The sequence below is a fragment of the Saccopteryx bilineata genome, chromosome 12, assembly GCF_036850765.1.
Source record: "Saccopteryx bilineata isolate mSacBil1 chromosome 12, mSacBil1_pri_phased_curated, whole genome shotgun sequence".
NCBI classification, from domain to species: Eukaryota; Metazoa; Chordata; class Mammalia; order Chiroptera; family Emballonuridae; genus Saccopteryx; species Saccopteryx bilineata.
Genome location: NC_089501.1, coordinates 52105611 through 52126984, shown reverse-complemented (window position 1 = coordinate 52126984; position 21374 = coordinate 52105611). Strand labels below are relative to the sequence as shown.

At 44.8% G+C, this 21374-nt stretch overlaps 1 protein-coding gene across 4 annotated transcripts in view; it reads left to right on the top strand.

The window, feature by feature from the left end:
* Nucleotides 1–740: 740 nt before the first annotated feature.
* SLC22A2 (solute carrier family 22 member 2) overlaps nucleotides 741–21374 on the top strand; it is a 36181-nt gene continuing 15547 nt past the window's right edge. For 3 of the 4 annotated variants that reach the window (XM_066248236.1, XM_066248235.1, XM_066248234.1), the window contains exons 1-6: nucleotides 743–1509; nucleotides 2898–3001; nucleotides 8659–8813; nucleotides 11221–11389; nucleotides 13493–13607; nucleotides 14827–14933. In XM_066248236.1, the coding sequence (XP_066104333.1) occupies nucleotides 1099–1509; nucleotides 2898–3001; nucleotides 8659–8813; nucleotides 11221–11389; nucleotides 13493–13607; nucleotides 14827–14933 (1061 nt within the window). In that variant the 5' untranslated portion in view covers nucleotides 743–1098. Of the gene's footprint in view, nucleotides 1510–2897; nucleotides 3002–8658; nucleotides 8814–11220; nucleotides 11390–13492; nucleotides 13608–14826; nucleotides 14934–21374 lie in introns of all 4 variants that reach the window. The other variant, XM_066248233.1, reaches the window with a different exon arrangement.

Sequence of the window (21374 nt, the reverse complement as noted above, 5' to 3'; positions counted from 1 at the left end):
AGACCTGCAGGGTTTCCCTGAGCCCCCAGCTCCCCGCTTCTTTAAGAAAACAGGAACCAGCAGCAGTGCCGATGGGAAGGAGGGCCTCTGGGTCCGTGCTCTGAGTGTGCTGCTGTCCACTGACTGGTCAGCAGAAGAAAAGGAAGAAAGAAAAGTGGATTCTATGTCTGGTGTTCTCACATGCAGAGGTACAAACAGGCAGCTCCCCCTCGCAGCCAGGATGCTTTTGCCCCCCCCCAGGAAGATGGGTCGCCTGTTTCCCTGGCATCTGGGTGCACCTAACACCATGCTGACGGGGCACCCTGACCACAGGCAGAAATGTCTAGGACCACAAGACAGCAGGACAAGAACACTCCTGACTCACCTTTCACCTACAAGTGTGGCGAACATTTTTCCTTACAAATGGGTCAAGGGAAGGACACTTCAGGGTTGAAAGGCAAGAACTTGCATTTTTTTAAAAAGTAGAATTATAACATGCAGAGAAAACCCCAAACAAACAGCCACGCCACACGTCCGGGGCACATGCCATTGTCTGCAGCGCAGACTGGTGGAAGGGTCTGCACAGCTCCTCGAACACCGACGAGGGCTCTGGTCCAGTCTCTGAGTATAAGCCACTGGCAGGCATAGCAAAGTGCTTGTGCGTTCCCTGCAGCGCCTCGGAGAAAAGGAGGACTGTGTGGGTGAGCTACACATATATTAATTTCCTGGACACTTGGTACACTAGGGAAAGATTAACAGGTCCATGATATGCAAGTGTTCAGGTTTCTCCTGCTGTGACACAGAGGAAGGATTGTTTGTGCTGCTGGTAGGAGGCTATGCAAGCTCGTCAGGAGCAACATTACTCAACACAACATCTGGCCCTGTTACTTGCTCAGGCACATCAGGAGAGCAGCAGGACAAGCTCCCTCTGGAGAAGGGCACAGCTGGGGGCCGGCCTCATCTCAGGAAGGTCTGGACCAAAAGCTGCCCCCTTTCTAAAGCAAACTCACACTCACACTTTGACTTTTGGTCAAGAATTGTGCTGAGCTGGCCGCAGCCTCTCTCGGGGACAGTGCGGCCGTGGAGGGAAACGCATCAGGACTTCTGCCTGCAGCCAGAATGCCGAGTGTGGATGACATCCTAGAGCACGTAGGGGAGTTCAACTTCTTCCAGAAGCAAACGTTTTTCCTCCTCGCTCTGCTCTCCGCCGCCTTCGCCCCCATCTACGTGGGCATCGTCTTCCTGGGCTTCACCCCCGACCACCGCTGCCGGAGCCCCGGCGTGGCCGAGCTGAGCCGGCGCTGTGGCTGGAGCTCAGCCGAGGAGCTGAACTTCACGGTGCCCGGCCCCGGGCCGTCGGGCGACGCCTTCCCCCGCCACTGCCGCAGCTATGAGGTGGACTGGAACCAGAGCGCCCTGGGCTGCGTGGACCCGCTGGCCGGCCTGGCCACCAACAGGAGCCACCTGCCGCAGGGCCCCTGTCGGCACGGCTGGGTGTACGACACGCCCGGCTCCTCCATCGTGACCGAGGTAAGTGCCACTTTTCTTAAGGAAGAAGCCAGAAAGGCCCAGACATGCTCTTTGGACTCGAGCTGTCTTATCAAGTCCTTATTTCTGACAAAAACACACAGCTTCACATTTGTCTGGGGTTTGAGGAAATCAGTTAAAACCCGATCATATTCAGACCACCATGATTCTCATTACACAACTCTAAGCAGTAAGAAACAAGTGAAAACATACAAGAGTTCCTGAAAATAATGCCAGGAAAGAGACAATTTTCAAGCCTCCTCTTTTTCTGGAAGCCCTACCTCCCCTTCCAATCACCTGTCATGCAGCTCGACATCTGAAAACTCACCTAAATGGTGCCTGACTATGATACGATGTCCTTGTCTCTCAATGGCTATTTCTTTTTCTAGTTAATTTGCTCCAAGTGTCCACATGAAACCATTTGGGGCTGGTGCCGAGGCTATGGTACTGTTATGTTATTAAAACTACAGTCAGCCTTAGCGTCCAATTGCAAAGCCTCACTTCAGTAAATACAGAGAAAAAAAAATAGACTTGCTTTTACTCGAGGCAAAGCAAAATGGGGGTAGAGGGAGATGCAATTATTCTGAAAGGACAGGAAGCCAGTTGCCTTGCTTGATGTAAAAATACTGCTGGAGGATGTGAAGATATTCTAGAATCTAGAATCTAGATGAACAGGTAGATAGGTCGAGGAGCCTTTCTCAAGGATCGAAGGTGGTATCTCATAGCCGCGTGAAATGTGGATGATCCCAGATTTAACACCATCCAACTTGAAGAGGTTGTGCAGCGCAGCTGAAGTGTCCCCTTCACACCGAGAAGACACCAAGGCCCAGAGCAGAGAAGAAGTTTGCCCAGGAACACAGAGAGAGAGAGAGAATTCACAATCAGCCCTGGAAATGGGATCCCCTGACTTCCAGGCCAGCATCTGTTCCTCTTCTAACTCCGCCTCCGCCTCTTGTTCCAAATGAGAGCAAATGTAACAGCTTTAGCAGGATGCTCCTGATGCCCCAGCCTTTAAAGAGACAGCAAAGAGATGCCTGGCCTTCCAGCTTCCAGCAGGCAGCTTTTGTTCCCTGTTCACACACCTGTTTGCTTCTGCAGATTTAAATTAGAAAGGAAAAGAAATGGTTTTGTGCAAAAGTGAAGTACTTGTCCCCCTTCAGCTAAGTCAGCCAAGCATAGCCTTTAGCCTACTGACGTACTGCCAGGTGCAATGCTAAGTAGATTGCGGGACAAATCTTTGGTTGCGTAGAGAAAATTAATATGATGGCAGGAAACCAGTGGGTTAACGGCCTCTCGGCCCCCTCAGTCCCTGCAAGGGGTAGGTGATAAGATCCCCAGGTGAGGGGTCTAATGGGATTTGTTTTCTTTCCTCCGGACACGCCCTTCACCAGTTTAACCTAGTGTGTGCCAACTCCTGGATGCTGGACCTGTTTCAATCGGCTGTGAACACAGGATTTTTTATCGGTTCTGTGGGTATCGGCTATATAGCAGACAGGTGGGTGCCACCAGTTTGAAAGCACTGGTTTACCTGTCCCTGCTTAGATACCACGCTCCAGGTTACACCGACTGTAGCTGCCGGCCGAGTGTCGGTTGCCGTGACTATTTCAGAGGTATTCTGCTGAGAAGATGCGCGTGTTCAATGTCTTTATTTTCCCATTCTCTTTATTTTGCAATTCACAGGGGGATTTTAGGCCGTGGTTTCCCTTGCGGCCATCCAGAGGCTGAGGGCGAGAAGGGAGAGCAATAGAGGACTTGATCTCCTGCACAGTGCCCAATTCAGTCTTTGTCCTCACTGCCACCCGCCTGGTCATGAGCCTTTGGGCCTCTGAGCTCTGCTCTATCCGTCCTCTGCTTGCCTCTCTATGCCCCAAGTCCATGCAGAATTCCCTTGGGATCACAGGGACCCCTGAATCAAGGCCCTGGGGCCAGGTGTAATTATAGGTATGAAACCTAGGGTGAAACTCGGTGAGAGGGAAGCAGATCTGTCTACACTGAGAGCAATGACTATCCACTTCCATAATGTCTGAGTCTCTGGAGAGAGATGAGGAAAGCCACTTTGTGTGGGACATCCTCTCAGCTGACGGTCCCTACACAGGTGGCCTGTGTCTGCATTGCTGTTGTCAGTGACTCCCCCGGCCACCTCCATATCTTTTGTTCGTTCATCATTAGAGAATCCCAGATTCACTCCGCTGAAAGTTCCTTTGAACATGCATCTCTACGCTGTTGGTGACCGATTAGATATTTTTAGGAGTCCTCATAGGAAAAGAAACAGGAATAGCTTTATACTTACTAAGCACTTTAGATCAGTGGTCCCCAACCTTTTTTGGGCCACAGACCAGTTTAATGTCAGAAAATATTTTCATGGACCAGCCTTTAGGGTGGGACGGATGAATGTATCACGTGACTGAGACAAGCGTCAAGAGTGAGTCTTAGACGGATGTAACAGAGGGAATCTAGTCATTTTTTTAAAATAAAAAATCATTCAGACTTAAATATAAATAAAATGGAAATAATGTAAGTTATTTATTCTTTCTCTGCGGACCGGTACCAAATGGCCCATGGACCGGTACTGGTCCATGGCCCAGGGGTTGGAGACCACTGCTTTAGATAACTTGGCCATCTGGGCTAATTACTTATAATACTGACTATTTATAGTGTTTTTCATGCGCCAGGCACTATGCTCAACATTTTGGACAATGTAATTCTCTGATCATCAGTCATCTAGAGATATAAAGATATATAAATATATCTAAATTATGGAATTATACAGTTTTATATAAATATACAATTTTATATAAATATACAATAGTGTTATGTAAATATACAATTTTATCGTATAGTTTTATATCAAATACAGAGATAGATATTTAATTCTGAAATAAATGGTGAAGTAAATATACTTTATGCTTGTTGCTCCAACTATATCTAGGATATATTTAAACCCAAACCTGCAAGTATAATATTAAATGTAAATAGAACATTTCCTCTAATTATATTGTTAGGCTGGATTATAACTTGCAACAGTCTGACCAGTGATTGCGCAGTGGATAGAGCATTGACCTGGGATGCTGAGGTCCCAGGTTCGAAACCCCAAGGTAACCAGCTTAAGCATTAAGCACAGGCACATCTGGCTTGAGCATGGGATCATTGAGATGACCCCAAGGTCACTGGCTTCAACCCAAGGTCTCTGGCTTGAGCAAGGGATCACTGGCTCAGCTGGAGCCTCTTGGTCAAGCCACAGATGAGAAAGCAATCAGTGAACAACTGAGGTGTTGCAACTACAAGTTGATGCCTTTCATCTCTCCCCCTTTCTGTCTCTGTCTCTCTCTCAAAAATAATCTCTCAACAGTGTTACAGACTTTTAAGGATGGCTTAATCCAGGGGTCCCCAAACTTTTTACACAGGGGGCCAGTTTACTGTCCCTCATACCGTTGGAGGGCTGGACTATAAAAAAAAAAAACATGAACAAATTCCTATGCACACTGCACATATCTTATTTTAAAGTAAAAAAACAAGGCCCTGGCCGGTTGGCTCAGTGATAGAGCGTCGGCCTGGCGTGCAGAAGTCCCGGGTTCGATTCCCGGCCAGGGCACACAGGAGAAGTGCCCATCTGCTTCTCCACCCCTCTCCCTCTCCTTCCTCTCTGTCTCTCTCTTCCCCTCCCACAGCCGAGCCTCCACTGGAGCAAAGATGGCCCGGGCGCTGGGGATGGCTCCTCGGCCTCTGCCCCAGGCGCTAGAGTGGCTCTGGTCGCAACAGAGCAACGTCCCGGAGGGGCAGAGCATCGCCCCCTGGTGGGCGTGCCGGGTGGATCCCGGTCGGGCGCATGCGGGAGTCTGTCTGACTGTCTCTCCCCATTTCCGGCTTCAGAAAAATACAGAGAAAAAAAAATACAATTATAGACATGCTTAAAAAAAATAAAAATAAAAAAACAAAACGGAAACAAATACAATATTTAAAATAAAGAACAAGTAAATTTAAATCAACAAACTGACCATAGTTCAATGGGAACTATGGGCCTGCTTTTGGCTAATGAGATGGTCAATGTCCGGTTCCATCTTTGTCACTGCTAGCTGTAACAAGTGATATGACATGCTTCCGGAGCCGTGACGCATGCGTCCTGCGTCACCGGAAGTAGTACTGTACGTGAGCTAGGCTGGCTTTGTGGCGCAGCCACATACAGTACTGACCACCAATGAAAGAGGTGCCCCTTCTGGATGTGCGGGGGGGCCAGATAAATGGCCTCAGGGGGCCGTAGTTTGGGGACCCCTGGCTTAACCTATCACACCCCCAGGGGCATCTGCATTTTCACAGCCCACCCACTGTGGTGGTGGGACGGAGGGCGACAGCCCAGAGGTTGGGCCACAGGCAGCTCCACCCACCACACTGCTTCTCTGTCTTCTCAGCCTCCCTTCACAAGTTCTTGCTGGGACTCTGTGTGGGAGACGTGTGAGGTGAGAAGGAGGGTCATTCCCTTTTGTTTTATTGCCTATGAACTGAGGGTGGTTGTTTGGAGATGACCCCTAAGTCAGGAGGGACACACTGAGGGAGGAGGGGTCCAGAGTCTGCGGTGGCCCCCTCCTTTCACCCCCTCCCTGGGAGGCACAGGTACTAACTCTCCTGGACAGAAGGACACGGCTGGTTAAATAAATGAGTTAATTATTCGCAACCCACTCAAAGAGCAGGAGACCAGTTATAATTTTCTACTGACAGTGCATTCTTGATTTATAACCCCCAGTCAATTATCCACCCTCTCAATGACGTCATCATTTTGTTCATACTGTCTATACCCCCTAGGTAAAGCTGATTACTCACTATTCTTCCCTAAAAAGCTGTCTACATTATCTCTGGTTTGGGAGCTTTTTCTTCAATTGTCTGAAGTGTGGTTGGTTGTGCCTCTCCTTCTGTTCTCTGTGTGTGTGCACAAAAGAGCGTGCAGTAACCACTAGAGGGTCAAAAACAGGCACTTTATATTGAGTATACTTAATGCCTGTGTCTGAACAACCTTCAGATATTATACAAGAATCTCATGGAAATCTATGCTACAAATTAAATCACTGTTAAATAAAATGGACTGTTTTCTATGAAAAAAAAAATTTTTTAATATGACCTGACTGATGATAACAGTTTCTTTTAAAAGAAAAATAGGAGAAAATTATGAAAAAGTTGTAAATAAGAATACTGAGTCTTACACCAAGTCAGCTTCCTTAAGGTCAGCTTTGCAAATGTAAAGCAGGAAGGAAGGAAAGAAGGGAAGGAGGGAGGGAGGGAGGAGGGAAAAAGGAAGGAAGGAAGGAAGGAAGGAAGGAAGGAAGGAAGGAAGGAAGGAAGGAAGGAAGGAAGGGGAGGAGGAGGAGGAGGAGGAGGAGGAGGAGGAGGAGGAGGAGGAGGAGGAGGAGGAAGAGGAAGGAGGAGGAAGGAAATGGGGGGAGAGGAGGGAGCAGTCACTGCCTCAGCTGGAGCCCCAGGTCAAGGCGCGTATGAAAAGCAATAAATGAACAACTCCAAGTTGATGCTTCTCATCTCTCTCCTTTCCTGTCTCTCCTTCTCTGTCTCACTCTCTTGCTCACTAAAAAAAGAAAAAGAAAAAAAAAAAGAAAAGAGACAGACAAAACAGGGTTTTCGGAAGTTGAGTAGTTTTCATTCATTACTAATCAGACTTGATCTTTAAATTCTAGATTCAAAGCATTAATATTCCCAATTATTAATGATGTTGGTTATTTTCCAGTGTTCAGGTGGTACTGAAATGGCCATTAGGACATAGCTGTCCAGAAGGAGAGTGGCCATTATAAACTGTCCAGCCACTATGCCAAGTGCATGTTCACGGCACAGAGCACTAATGACAACTCTGTTAGAAGTAAATAAACAAAGATTAAATAAAACACTGCTTTCTAAGAAAAACTTTCAGAATATCCACTAATAGCTAATTAGAGTTGCTGTTATTTATTTATTTATTTATTTATTTATTTATTTATTTATTTTAAATGAGAGGAGGGGAGACAGAGAGACAGACTTCCACATGCATCCCAACTGGAATCCCCATCTGGGGACAGTGCTCTGCCCATCTGAGGCCATGTTCACAAACGAGCTATTTTTAACAACTCAGGCAGAGGCTGGAGGCTGGTGTGCTTGAACCAACTGAGCCATGGCTACAGGAGGGAGAGAGGAGGGGGGAGGGAAAAGAGGGAGGGAACGAGAAGCAGATGGTCCCTTCTGTGTGCACTGACCAGGAATTGAACCCAAGACTTCCACACACCAGGTCAATGCTCTACCACTGGGCCAACTCACCAGGGCCTACGGTGGCTTTTAGAACAAAAGCAGGAGATCCTAATGCACATGTGAACATAAGAGTCCTGAGCCCCCAGTCAGCTTTCTAAGAGCCAGCTTTGTAAACAGAGGGAAGGTGGGGAGGGCTTTGTGCCAAGCTTTTCCAGGTAACACCTCACCGACTCCTCCTGTCAGCCGGGTCAGGTCTTTTCCGAGAAAGGTTGACTAACTCACACATCATAGTATGTGGTGAGGCCAGGATCACCCCAGGTTTCCGAGTGTCCCTCTGCTCTGTGTACAGACACCTGAGCTCCCAGGGCCCTGCACTGAGGTGTGGGAGCTCTCCTTCTGGGGCGCTCATTCACAGGGGCCTAAGGATGGCAATACATGCAGTGACTCACGCACGCAAGACACGTTTCCGTGGAGACGTGCACGGACCACAAAGTGCAAAAAGGAAAAATAAAAGTTTAAAGATGTGTGGGGAGTACACTGAGCAATAAATTTTGCTTTCTCAAAGCAGAAACTCCCAGGTGGGCAGCTGGTTGATGGGCCCCAGCTCACAGGTGATGGAAGGCCTCAGCAGGCCCCCAGGGCACTCAGCTCCGTGTGGCCTGGAAGAGCCCTCCTCTCCCTCCATACCCTTCAGTGTGGGACTGAGAGGGTGACGTCTTGCAGTGAATGGGGCTCCTGTGCTTAAAATGTATGCAGAGTGCACTGAGGAAAAGTCTTGAACAGGCTGACCTGAAGTCGGACTCTCCTGGTGGCTATTAATGTGTGCCTTCCAAATTCTGTCCCTCAGAAGTTAGATTTCCATAACTTCCATGGAGTTTCTGCAGCCTTCACGCATTGGACCTAATGCTCTTCCCTCTGTTTTTCTCCCTGCAGGTTTGGCCGTAGGCTCTGCCTCTTGGTTACAATCCTCATCAATGCAACATCTGGAGTTCTCATGGCCATTTCCCCTACCTATACATGGATGTTAGTTTTTCGCTTGATCCAAGGGCTGGTCAGCAAGGCAGGCTGGTTAATAGGCTACATCCTGAGTAAGAATGCTTGTGATTGCAGCTGGGGGAACAGAGGGTCACGCTGCCAAAATAGAGCGAGGCGGGGGGTCGCTGGGCAGAACCGTGAACTTGGCTTCAAGACCATGGTAAGAGGTATATTTATTCTGTTCCTGAAGACCTTGTGTCATCTTTTCAATCAGCTCATTCTGCATTCCTCTTGTACAGAAAACAATGAAGTCAGGAACGCGGTAAACATCACACCGTCCAGATTCTTACATAGCTCTAAAGAAATTTGGGGTTTCTGACCCAGGGGTATTACACACAGAGAAATCTGCCCAACAAGGCTATACACAGAGAAAATTCAATGACGAGAGAGAGGTCGGAGTCACAAGGGGTTTTAGTACATTGCATAAACCCACGGGAAACCACAGGTGTGTCCCAAATTAGATACAAGGAAACCAAGAAGGCCAGTGCTCGGTCAGGCTCGGTTCCTCAGCCTTTTGTAGGACCAGGCATGTCCTCTCCACCCTGCTCATTGGTAGCCAGAGTCAGGCGTCAGCTCCGTGGAGTAGAGGAGGATATTTGGACTCACAGCATAGCATCTTTAAAGCAACATAAAAAATTAGCATCATAATTAGATCTTGGGGACATACCCCAACATTCCTTTCAGCTACACTCCAAGATGCCCACACAAGGAGGTGATCACGTTGAAATTGAGATAATATATTTAATCATAAAGCTCATGACACACGAGAGAACTAGAATAGGTGTGCTTAGCATCTGCCCTGGTGACGTTAGTTTGGAGAATGCTGTGAGGTCAGGAAAGAACTGGGGTTGATGCCAGCTGGTGCCTGTCACGGCGGGCACCTTCGTATGTTTGGTCATCAAAGGAATTCAAGACGCAGCTATTCGATCAAAATTTTGGTTTCTAGAACACACTGGATAACTTTCTATTTTAGCAACTCTTAGTCTCCACCCCTGCCATTTCTGTCTTCTCTGGCCCTTCTGAATGTCCCAGATGAGCCCATCACCTGGCCTCTCTCCACCCCGCTGCCCTCAGATCCACCCGTGACGCCAGCCACTCTGAAAGACAGACATTACTAGTTCTTGAGCACTTGCATAATTTTGTTCAACTCTGTTTTAAGAGGCTTTTCAATAACTTACAGTAATTTATAGATATTTTTCAGGGCGCATTTCTGTTTGGTTTATAAACTGTTGAAGTCTTTTACAGCATCACCCAACATATTAAACAAAAGTTCTGTGTCTCATGGAGGATCTGAGATTTCAACTCTCGTGTGTTTGTGATATAAAAATAACTACTCTGTAAATTCACATGCCACAGACTCCATGTAGCTGCCGTGATGCGGTCATGGGATGGAGTAAGGCCGATTTTCCTACCATATGCAGTGGGCGCTGGCAGACTGGCTCTTGGAAAACACAACCCTGCTTTATAATGTTTTCAGATTTCTAAGTTATAAATACTCCCGCCGTGGCAGATTCTAAGGTGCCAATGGGTTCCACAACCAGCTGGCAAAATTCCGGATAATTTAGAAACCAGCTCTGCAAGCCAGTGCTAGCTAGCTGGCTGACTCCGGGCGGCTTGACACCCACTCTAGGCTTTCAAGTCATTTACACACATTAACAGGATTGCTGGAAAAATGTTTAACTTGTGTAAAAGAACAAGTAACTTCGAGATACTCATTTACATAAAATTGTCTACAGTCCAAATGCAATGTCTGATCCATTTATATAGGTCTTGAATGTATCACCGCCTTATCACTCTGCAGCAAAACATTGCATGTACATGAAATGAAAATGCATTTGTCCTTCAAATGATTCCTTTTGTTGTTCTTCTTCTTTTCCAAATAAGAAGAGGGGAGACAAAGAGTCAGACTCCTGCATGCACCCCAATCGGGATCCACCCAGTAACCCCCATCTGGGGCCAATGTTCTGCCCATCTGGAGCCATATTTGCAACTGAACTATTTTTAGTGCCTGAGGCAGAGGTTCCACAGAGACATCCTCAGTGCCTGGGGCCAATGCACTCGAACCAGTCAAGCCATGGCTGCAGGGGAGAGAGAGAGAAGTGAAGGGGGAGGGATGGAGTAGCAGATGGCCACTTCTCCTATATGCCCTGACCAGGAATCAAACCCAGGACATTCACACACCAGACTGACACTCTACCACTGAGACAACTGGCCAGGGCTAAAATTATTCTATAAATCTAACCTTTGGCTCACGATGGCAGGCCATTTGCCCCGTCTAACATGCGAGTATAAGATTTTACATTAATTAACACAATAGCATTCATTCTAAAAAGGCCTCAGAGTGCGGTAGAGCAGACCCTAGCATTCGGACATTTGGTGGTTAGCATCCTGGGTTCCCCTCAGATGGATAGCCTGCTCCCTGTCGTATGGACTTGCTGACCACGTGGGTTCTCTCTGCAGTTACAGAGCTTGTCGGGCTGAGCTACCGGAGGACCGTGGGGATTCTTTACCAAGTCTCCTTTACTGTGGGGCTGCTGGTGCTCACCGGGGTGGCGTACGTGCTTCCTCGCTGGAGGTGGCTGCAGTTCACGGTTACCCTGCCCAACTTCTGCTTCCTGCTCTATTATTGGTAAGTCCATTCGGAACAGAATGGAACTATACCGCAGTATCTTACTTCTGCCTCTCCTAATGCACACCCTCCTTCGGGATTCTAAAGTTTTCTTCACTCTTCTGTTTCACAGGAAGCCCGGGTCCACGTTTCAGGGACAGAGGTCGATAGCTTCCACCATGTTGGAAACCAAAGGGCCCTTTACTTCGGGCTTGAACGTTTCCTATCTTGGATCTTACAGTTTTCATATTATTTACCTGGTGTTTAAGTTGGCTTCTAGTGGCATTGGCACCCTTTGAAGAGAATACAATATGACTGTTCTTACTCTGTCCCTTCTCAGAGGAAACTTCAGGATACAGAAAGCAGAGTATGGCTCTCACGTCCCCACTTCCCATATCCGTGCCCAAAGCAGACATCCCTGATCAATCACAGCAGTCTTTGTCCTGGATTAGGCCAACATGGAACCCCACACAGACTGTAACAATCCATCCGAGTTCCCAGGGCCAGAGAAATGTACTTGTCACCCTGCCCAAGGAAAACATCGAAAATAGCAGACACTTCAGAAATTCCTGCTGTGCAGGAAAGCGAGAGAGAAGCTGCATTTTCAACCAAAACTCTCTCCCATGCAACAAACCCAGGATGTTTCAGTCCTGGACAGACCCACCTGGTCTTTCCATAGTTGTCTAAGAATTAGACATCTCGACTTTCCCAGAAAGTCTGTTTCTCCTCCAAAATCCAGTAAAACTCTAAGAGCGAGCCTTAGCTCCGTCCCCGTGTCCATGTACGGCAGACACCCCTGGGCCGTCATTCCCATTAGGAGTTCTTGGTTTCTGGCCTGGATGCTGCAATCTTTCCTTCCGCGTCACCATCCTCTACCCATACATTTAAAAATCTAGCTCGCCCATCTTGTCGCTCTCCTCCTTAAAAGTCTCTCGATGATTTTGTTCTCCACAGAATAAAGACCCAGTGCTTTAGCGTGACAGAAAAACCCACCTATTATCCGACTTCTGACCACCTCGGAAATACCCCTTCTTGCCACTTTCACTCAATAGAATCAAACTTGATTTACCTACGACTTAACTCACTTCATGATGGGATGACATTTTCAAAAGGTCACTCTCGGTGCAGTGTAGGAAACAGGTGTTTTGGGGGGAAGAACGCAGGAAAGAGGATCAGGGGAGTCTGTTGCCATAGTCCTTGCAGGAAAGATCAAGTGTCTGAATGGAGACGGAAGGTGTGGGTATGAGGAGGAAGAATTAGAAGCAGTATCAATAAGGCGGCAATGGCAGAGCTGGGGACTGAGGTGGAGGCTTAGAGTGGGCAGGTACCGAGTGGATGACACCCCGAGCGCCAGCTGGGCGTCTGTGTGCTGGTGGCGTGTGCTCAGAGAGACAGGCACGCAGAGGAGGGGCGGGTGTGGGGGGGAGATGGAGGTGAGCTCGGACAGGAGGAACTTCGGGGCTGCAAGGATGTCACCATGCAGATGTCCAGGGGCAGTTACTCTTCAGGATCAGAAGTTCAAGAAAAATTCACGTCATTGTAGCTCTGACGGTGGATGAGATCATTTAGAGAGGATGAGAGGGCCAGGGGAGGAAGGCAAGGGGGCAGAATTTTTGGAAACCAAGCTAAGGAGGAGAAACCGGGACTGAAGAATGAGCTGGCCCCAGTGGGGAGAAAAAAGGAGGTGCAGGGGCAGAGGGGGTGTGGAAGTCACAGGAGGAAGGACTCGTGCAAGCCTCACCTGATCGGTGATGTTGAGCACCTTCTCATACACCTGTTGGCCATGGAGATATTTTCTTTGGCAGAAAGATACCTATTCAAATTCTCTGTCCAGTTTTAAATCAGATTGTTAGTGTTTCTGTTATTGAGTTTAGGAGTTTTTTATATGTTTTGGATATTAACCTATGATCAGATGTACAATTTGCAAATATTCTCTCGATTGAGTAGGTCTCCCTTTCACTGAGTTGGTGGTGTCCTTTGCCGGGCAGCCCCTGGACGATACTATTTCCTGTGTAGTAGCCCTACTGTGTGCCTCACAGACAGCTGGTTATGGCCGCTGGGAAAGGGGGCCAGTACGATTTTCCCTCCACTAATGACACTGTTGATACTTCCACTGTCCCCTAGGTGTATCCCTGAGTCCCCAAGATGGCTAATCTCCCAGAACAAAAACGCTCAAGCCATGAGGGTCATTAAGTACATCTCAAGGAAAAACAAAAAGCCTGTACCTGCATCCCTTCAGGTGAGCCAGCAGCTGCGACGTCAAGTCCTGGGCCGTGAGGAGGAAGATGCAGAAAACCTGGTCCTGTCACCAAGGGCCAGTCCTGTCACCGAGGGGTGGGTCCTGTCACCGAGGGGCCGGTCCTGTCACCGAGGGGCTGGTTCTGTCACCAAGTGGCGCCATGTGCCCAGGGTGCTTCGGTTGTACAAGATTCATGGTTCCCTGGTCAAATGTCTTACATAGGTGGACAACATAAACCTGAAAGGAGACCCCCCCAAAATCATTTAAAAGTAAATGAGGAGCCTCAGGACTGCCCAGGCCCCTGCGCCTGACCACTAACTTCTGGTTTACCTGTCTGTCCGCCAGCGGCCCCATGGACGGAGGTCTAAGTCAGAGGGAAGAGTCCAATCAGGGAGACAGACTTCCCAACACAATCATGTCTTAGAATTCAAACACCGGGGATAGAAAGCGTCCCGAGAGTTATTCAGCACCCCTTCCCTTCCAGAACAGAAGGCCACCAAGGCGTCCATTCTCTGGGCCGTGCAAGGTTTGTCCTCAGTAGACCTCCCCCCTTTAACTTAAAGCTTCTCATCTGGCAGGGGCTGGAAAAGAGAAAATCAGGCTTATTGGGAAAGCATGTTGCACTCAGAGTAAATCATTTCTGACCTAGGAGCTAAGATGGGTAAACTGTGGGAATCTGAGATTTTACCCGACACTCAGATTGAGGATTTGGGAGCTCAGAGGCCTCTTTTTTTTTCACTTCCTCTCTGATTTCCTGGGGGGCGTGGGGAGGGGGCTGGAATACACATTCTTTTCCAGTAATGACTGGCAATAGCACTGGTTCTTAGGTTTTAGATTTCTGCAGAGATTAGTCAGAGAACAAAGCAGGCGAGGGCCATTGTCAGGCCAGAGATCACCGCTCAATTACTGGCGATAAGTCTGGTCAGTGCTGGACCTGCTGGAGGTTTGCTCCCGATTCCTCGGTCTCTCTCACCCCATCCTGTGAGGCTCGACCACCCCGCATGCTTTCCCTATATAGGGTCACTTTAAATGTGTGTGTGGGTTACCCCACCGCCCTGAGTCCGGCTTCCTCGCCTAGGAAACAGGCAGCCCTGTGTGTGCAGGGCTCTGCTCAGTCCTGGCACATTATCAGCATGCAAGGGACTATGATTACTCCCTGTATGACCTGGGGACACCATCACTGAATATAAAAAGTGGTTCTTATTGTTTCTACTCTTAGAGCCTCAGAGCAGATGAAGAAGTTGGCGAGAAGTTGAAGCCTTCGTTTCTCGACCTGGTCAGAACCCCTCAGATAAGGAAACACACTTTGGTCTTGATGTACAACTGGTAATGAACACTTTTCACTTTAAACCCTTCCCAGTGCCTTCAACCCGCACCGTCCACTTTGGGGAAGGGAAAGCCGTAGCCCAGTTCCAGTATTGGCAGTGATGGTGGAGAGTCGGGCGGGCTCATGGACAGCAGGCTTCCTGATACCGTATTTGTCAGGCAGACGCTGACAGCAGCTTCCAGGTCCAAACATCAGCCAGTGTGTTCTCAACCTTGGCTGCACCTTGCAATTACCTGGGAGATTTTTAAATATTAAGGCTGGACCCGTTCCTGCCAAGGATACTGTTTAATTAATTGAGAGGAGGACTCAGGAACCAATATTATTAAAATATACAGCCAAAATTTGAGAGCGAGTGGTATCGATCAATCGATGATGGGTGTGGAGATCTCCTGATTGTATAGGGCTGGCAACAAAACACCCTTTTTTTTCTCTTTTCTACCTGGAGAAACAACTTTTGAACAAGAATAAACCACAAAAATAAGCCAGCGGCTCAGCAATCCAGCAACTTCAGCTTGAAGGCATTCGTGGTCTGAGAGCTCTGAGCCGCAGCCCTGCGCTGAGCCCTCCTCCCAGGGTCGACACGGGGACAGGGGCAGGGACAGGGGCGGGGACAGGGGTGGGGACAGCTCGCACCAGCCAAGGGAATGTCTGAACCCCTGGCAGAGGCAAAGCTCCTCAGGAATTAATTAAGCAACCGGCACAAATCGCATAGATTGGCCTCTGTGTTCTTCTTTCCTTGCCTGGATAAATTGTGACCCTTGAAAAGGACCCTCATGTTGTCCATTACAGACAATGCACACTTTCAGCCCACACACCAGACACGTTGTCAAACTTTGGTTAAGAAGAGAAGCCTTACCCATTGGCTCACCTGGTTTCACAAAATCCGAATTAAGTAGTCAATTTTTGAGTCTCAACGGCATAGCAGACCACAGAGAAATCATGGACAACCACCGACTGACTGGTTTTATTAAAGCAATCACTCTATTAAGACATTTCTTCTTGCCTTTCAAAGTTGACCAGGGAATGATACCTTTTTCATTAGGCAGGAGCTAGAAAAGAGAAACTCTGGCTAATACCGTATTTCCCCATGTGTAAGTCACGCCCTTTTTTGAAAAAATTGGGGTCTAAAAACTGGGTGTATCCTATACAGTGGTTGTAGTTTCCTTTCTTTTGCATTTCCCACTTTTTAAATTTTTTGTAAAATAATTTTATTTTTTTAATGGGGCAACATCAATAAATCAGGATACACATATTCAAAGATAACATGTCCAAGTTATCTTGTTGTTCAATTATGTTGCATACCCATCACCCAAAGTCAGATTGTCCTCTATCACCTTCTATCTAGTTTTCTTTGTGCCCCTCCCCTTCCCCCTATCCCTCTCCCTCTCCCCCCTCCCCCCGTAACCACCACACTCTTATCAATGTCTCTTAGTTTCACTTTTATGTCTCACCTACATATGGAATAATGCAGTTCCTGGTTTTTTCTGATTTACTTATTTCACTTCGTATAATGTTATCAAGATCCCACCATTTTGCTGTAAATGATCCGATGTCATCATTTCTTATGGCTGAGTAGTATTCCATAGTGTATATGTGCCACATCTTCTTTATCCAGTCATCTATTGATAGGCTTTTTGGTTATTTCCATGTCCTGGCCACTGTGAACAATGCTGCAATGAACATGGGGCTGCATGTGTCTTTGCGTGTCAATGTTTCTGAGTTTTGGGGGTATATACCCAGTAGAGGGATTGCTGGGTCATAAGGTAGTTCTATTTGCAGTTTTTTGAGGAACCACCATACTTTCTTCCATAATGGTTGTACTACTTTACATTCCCACCAACAGTGTATGAGGGTTCCTTTTTCTCCACAGCCTCTCCAACATTTGCTATTACCTGTCTTGTTAATAATAGCTAATCTAACAGGTATGAGGTGGTATCTCATTGCAGGTTTGATTTGCATTTCTCTAATAACTAAAGAAGATGAGCATCTTTTCATATATCTGTTGGCCATTTGTATTTCTTCCTGGGAGAAGTGTCTGTTCATGTCCTCTTCCCATTTTTTTATTGGATTGTTTGTTTGTTTGTTGTTGAGTTTTATGAACTCTTTGTATATTTTGGATATCAGTCCCTTATCTGAGCTGTTGTTTGAAAATATTATGTCCCATTTAGTTGGCTGTCTATTTTGTTATAAGTTTCTCTTGCTGAGCAAAAACTTCTTAGTCTGATGTAGTCCCATTCATTAATTTTTGCCTTCACTTCTCTTGCCTTTGGAGTCAAATTCATAAAATGCTCTTTAAAACCCAGGTCCATGAGTTTAGTACCTATGTCTTCTTCTATGTACTTAATTGTTTCAGGTCTTATGTTTAGATCTTTGATCCATTTTGAGTTAATTTTAGTACAGGGGGACAAACTGTAGTCCAGTTTCATTCTTTTGCATGTGGCTTTCCAGTTTTCCCAGCACTACTTATTGAAGAGGCTTTCTTTTCTCCATTGTGTGTTGTTGGCCCCTTTATCAAAAATTATTTGACTATATATATGTGGTTTTATTTCTGGGTTTTCTATTCTGTTCCATTGGTCTGAGTGTCTACTTTTCTACCAATACCATGCTGTTTTGATTGTCGTGGCCCTATAATATAGTTTGAAGTCAGGTATTGTAATGCCCCCAGCTTCATTCTTTTCATTTGGGATTGCTTTGGCTTTTCAGGGTTTTTTATAGTTCCATATAAATCTGATGATTTTTTGCTCCATTTCTTTAAAAAATGTCATTGGAATTTTGATGGGAATTGCATTAAATTTGTATATTGCTTTGGGTAATTTGGCCATCTTGATTATATTTATTCTTCCTAACCAAGAACAAGGAATATTCTTCCATCTCATTATATCTTTTTCGATTTCCCTTAACAATGGTTTATAGTTTTCATTATATAAGTCCTTTACATTCTTTGTTATGTTTATTCCTAGGTATTTTTGTTGTTGTTGTTGTTGTTGCAATCATGAAGGGGATTGTTCTTTTGAGTTCTTTCTCAAATGTTTCATTGTTGGCATATAGAAAGGCTATTGACTTCTGTATGTTAATTTTGTATCCTGCGACCTTACTGTATTGGCTTATTGTTTCTAGTAGTCTTTTTGTGGATTCTTTGGGGTTTTCGATGTATAGGATCATATCATCTGCAAAAAGTGATACCTTTACTTCTTCTCTTCCGATATGGATGCCTTTATTTCTTTGTCTTGTCTGATTGCTCTGGCTAGAACCTCTAGTACCACATTAAATAAGAGTGGAGAGAGTGGACAACCCTGTCTTGTTCCTGATTGAAGGGGGAAAGCCTTCAGTTTTGTGCCATTTAATATGATGTTAGCTGATGGTTTATCATATATGGCCTTTGTCATGTTGAGATATTTTCCTTCTATACCCATTTTTTTGAGAGTTTTAAACATAAAATTGTGTTGTATTTTATCGAAAGCCTTTTCTGCATCTATTGATAAGATCGTGTGGTTTTTGTTCTTTGTTTTGTTGATGTGGTGTATTACATTAACCGTTTTATGTATGTTGAACCATCCTTGAGATTCTGGGATGAATCCCACTTAATCATGATGTATTATTTTTTTAATATGTTGTTGTATTCAATTTGCTAGTATTTTGTTTAGTATTTTAGAATCTGTATTTATTAGAGATTGGTCTGTAGTTTTCTTTTTTTGTGCCATCTTTGCCTGGTTTTGGTATGAGGGTTATGTTGGCCTCATAAAATGTGTTTGGAAGTATTGCTTCTTCTTCAATTTTTTGGAAGACTTTCAGTAGAATAGGAACCAAGTCTTCTTTGAATGTTGGATAAAATTCACTGGTATAGCCGTCAGGGCCTGGACTTTTATTTTTGGGGAGGTTTTTAATGTTTTTTTCTATTTCTTCTCTACTAATAGGTCTGTTTAGGCTTTCTGCTTCTTCTTGACTCAGTCTAGGAAGGTTGTATTGTTCTAGGAATTTATCCATTTCTTCTAGGTTGTTGAATTTAGTGGCATAAAGTTTTTCATAGTATTCTACAATAATTCTTTATATATCTACGGTGTCCGTGGTGATTTCTCCTCTTTCATTTTGGATTTTGTTTATATGAGTTCTTTCTCTTTTTTCCTTGGTAAGTCTTGCCAAGGGTTTGTCAATTTTGTTGATCTTTTCAAAGAACCAGCTCCTTGTTCTATTAATTTTTTCTATAGTTTTTCTGTTCTCTATTTCATTTATTTCTGCTCTGATTTTTATTATCTCCTTTCTTTGGCTGGTTTTGAATTGTCTTTGTTCTTCTTTTTCTAGTTCCTTAAGGTGTGAAGTTAAGTGGTTCACTTGGGCTCTCTCTTGTTTGTTCATATATGCCTGAAGTGATGTGAACTTCCCTCTTATCACTGCTTTTGCTGCATCCCATAGATTCTGGTATGTCGTATTGTCATTTTCATTTGTCTGTATATATCTTTTGATCTCTGCACTTATTTCTTCTTTGACCCATTCATTTTTTAAAAGTATGTTGTTTAGTTTCCACATATTTGTGGGATTTTTTTCCTCTTTTTTGCAGTTGAATTCTAGTTTCAAGGCTTTATGATCAGAAAATATGCTTGGTACAACTTCGATTTTTCTGAATTTGCTGATGTTGTTTTTGTGTCCCAACATATGGTCAATTCTTGAGAATGATCCATGTACACTGGAGAAAAATGTATACTCTGTCACTTTGGGATGAAATGTCCTGTAGATGTCTATCATATCCAGGTGCTCTAGTGTTTTGTTTAAGGCCACTATATCTTTGTTGATTCTCTGTTTGGATGACCGATCTAGAGCCCTCAGCCGTGTATTAAGGTCTCTAAGTATGATTGTATTTTTGTCAGTTTTTGTTTTAAGATCAATAAGTAGCTGTCTTATATATTTTGGTGCTCCTTGATTTGGTGCATATATATTAAGAATTGTTATGTCTTCTTGATTCAGTGTCCCCTTAGCCATTATGAAATGGCCATTTTTGTTTCTGAGTACTTTTGCTGTCTTGTAGTCAGCATTATCAGATATGAGTATTGCTATGCCTGCTTTTTTTTTTTTTTTTTTTTTGGATGTTATTTGCTTGGAGTATTGTTTTCCAGCCTTTCACTTTGAATTTGTTTTTATCCTTGTTACTTAGATGAGTTTCTTGTAGGCAGCATACAGTTGGATTTTCTTTTTTAATCCATTCTGCTACTCTGTGCCTTTTTATTGGTGAGTTTAATCCGTTTACATTTAGTGTAATTATTGACACTTGTGAGTTCCCTATTGCCATTTTATAGATTGCTTTCTGTTAGTTTTGTATCTTGTTTGATCCTTCTCTTTCATTTTTCTATCTTTTGTTTTTATTTGGTTGTATTCCATACATCTTTCCTCTGTTGCTTTTTTAAATCAGGTGCTTCTGTGGTGGTTTTTCAATGGTGGTTACCTTTAAGTAATGAAAAGGGTTCCTACCCTGTTCATTGTAGTGCACTATTTTGTGAGTACTTTTGCACTCCATCGTCCTTTGCTACTGTTGATCTCCATCCTCTCCCCCACTTTCTTTTTGTTGTCACAGTTTAAATTTGGTTTTATTGTGTTCTTCTTGGAGATTTACTTGTGGTTTTTTTTTGTTGTTGTTGTTGTTGTTGTTCTTTGTATCTGATTGGAGAACCCCCTTTAGTAATTCCTGGAGTGGGGGTTTTCTGATGATAAATTCCCTCATCTTTTCTGTATCTGTTAATGTTTTTATTTCTCCTTCATATTTGAAGGATAGCTTTGATGGGTATAGTATTCATGGCTGAAAGTTCCTCTCTTTCAGGACTTTAAATATTGGGGTCCATTCTCTTCTAGCTTGTAGAGTTTCTGTTGAGAAATCGGATGATATTCTAATGGGCCTTCCTTTATATGTTGTATTCTTCTTTACCCTGGCTGCCTTGAGAATTTTTTTTTTGCTGTTGGTTTGTGCCAATTTCATTATGATGTGCCTTGGAGTAGGTTTGTTGGGGTTAAGAAAACTCAGAGTTCTGTTTGCTTCTTGAATTTGAGGCTTTGGTTCTTTCCACAGGCTTGGGAGGTTCTCATCTATTATTTGTTTGAATATGTTCTCCATTCCATTTTCTCTCTCTTCTCCCTCTGATATACCTATTATTCTTATGTTATTCTTTTTGATAGAGTCAGATAATTCCTGTAGGGCTATCTCATTTTTTTTTTAATTTTTGAGTCTCTTTCTTCTTCTCTCTGTTGTGCCTCAAGTTGCTTGTCTTCTATTTCACTAATCCTATCTTCTATTGGCCTGTTCTATTAGCTAAGCTTGTTACCTCTTTTTTCAGCTTGTGAATTGAGTTTTTCATCTCTGTTTGATTTGTTTTTATAGTTTCAATTTCCTTGGAAATATATTCTTTGTGTTCATTGAGTTGTTTTCTGTGTTTTCTTGTATATCTCTGAGTATTTTT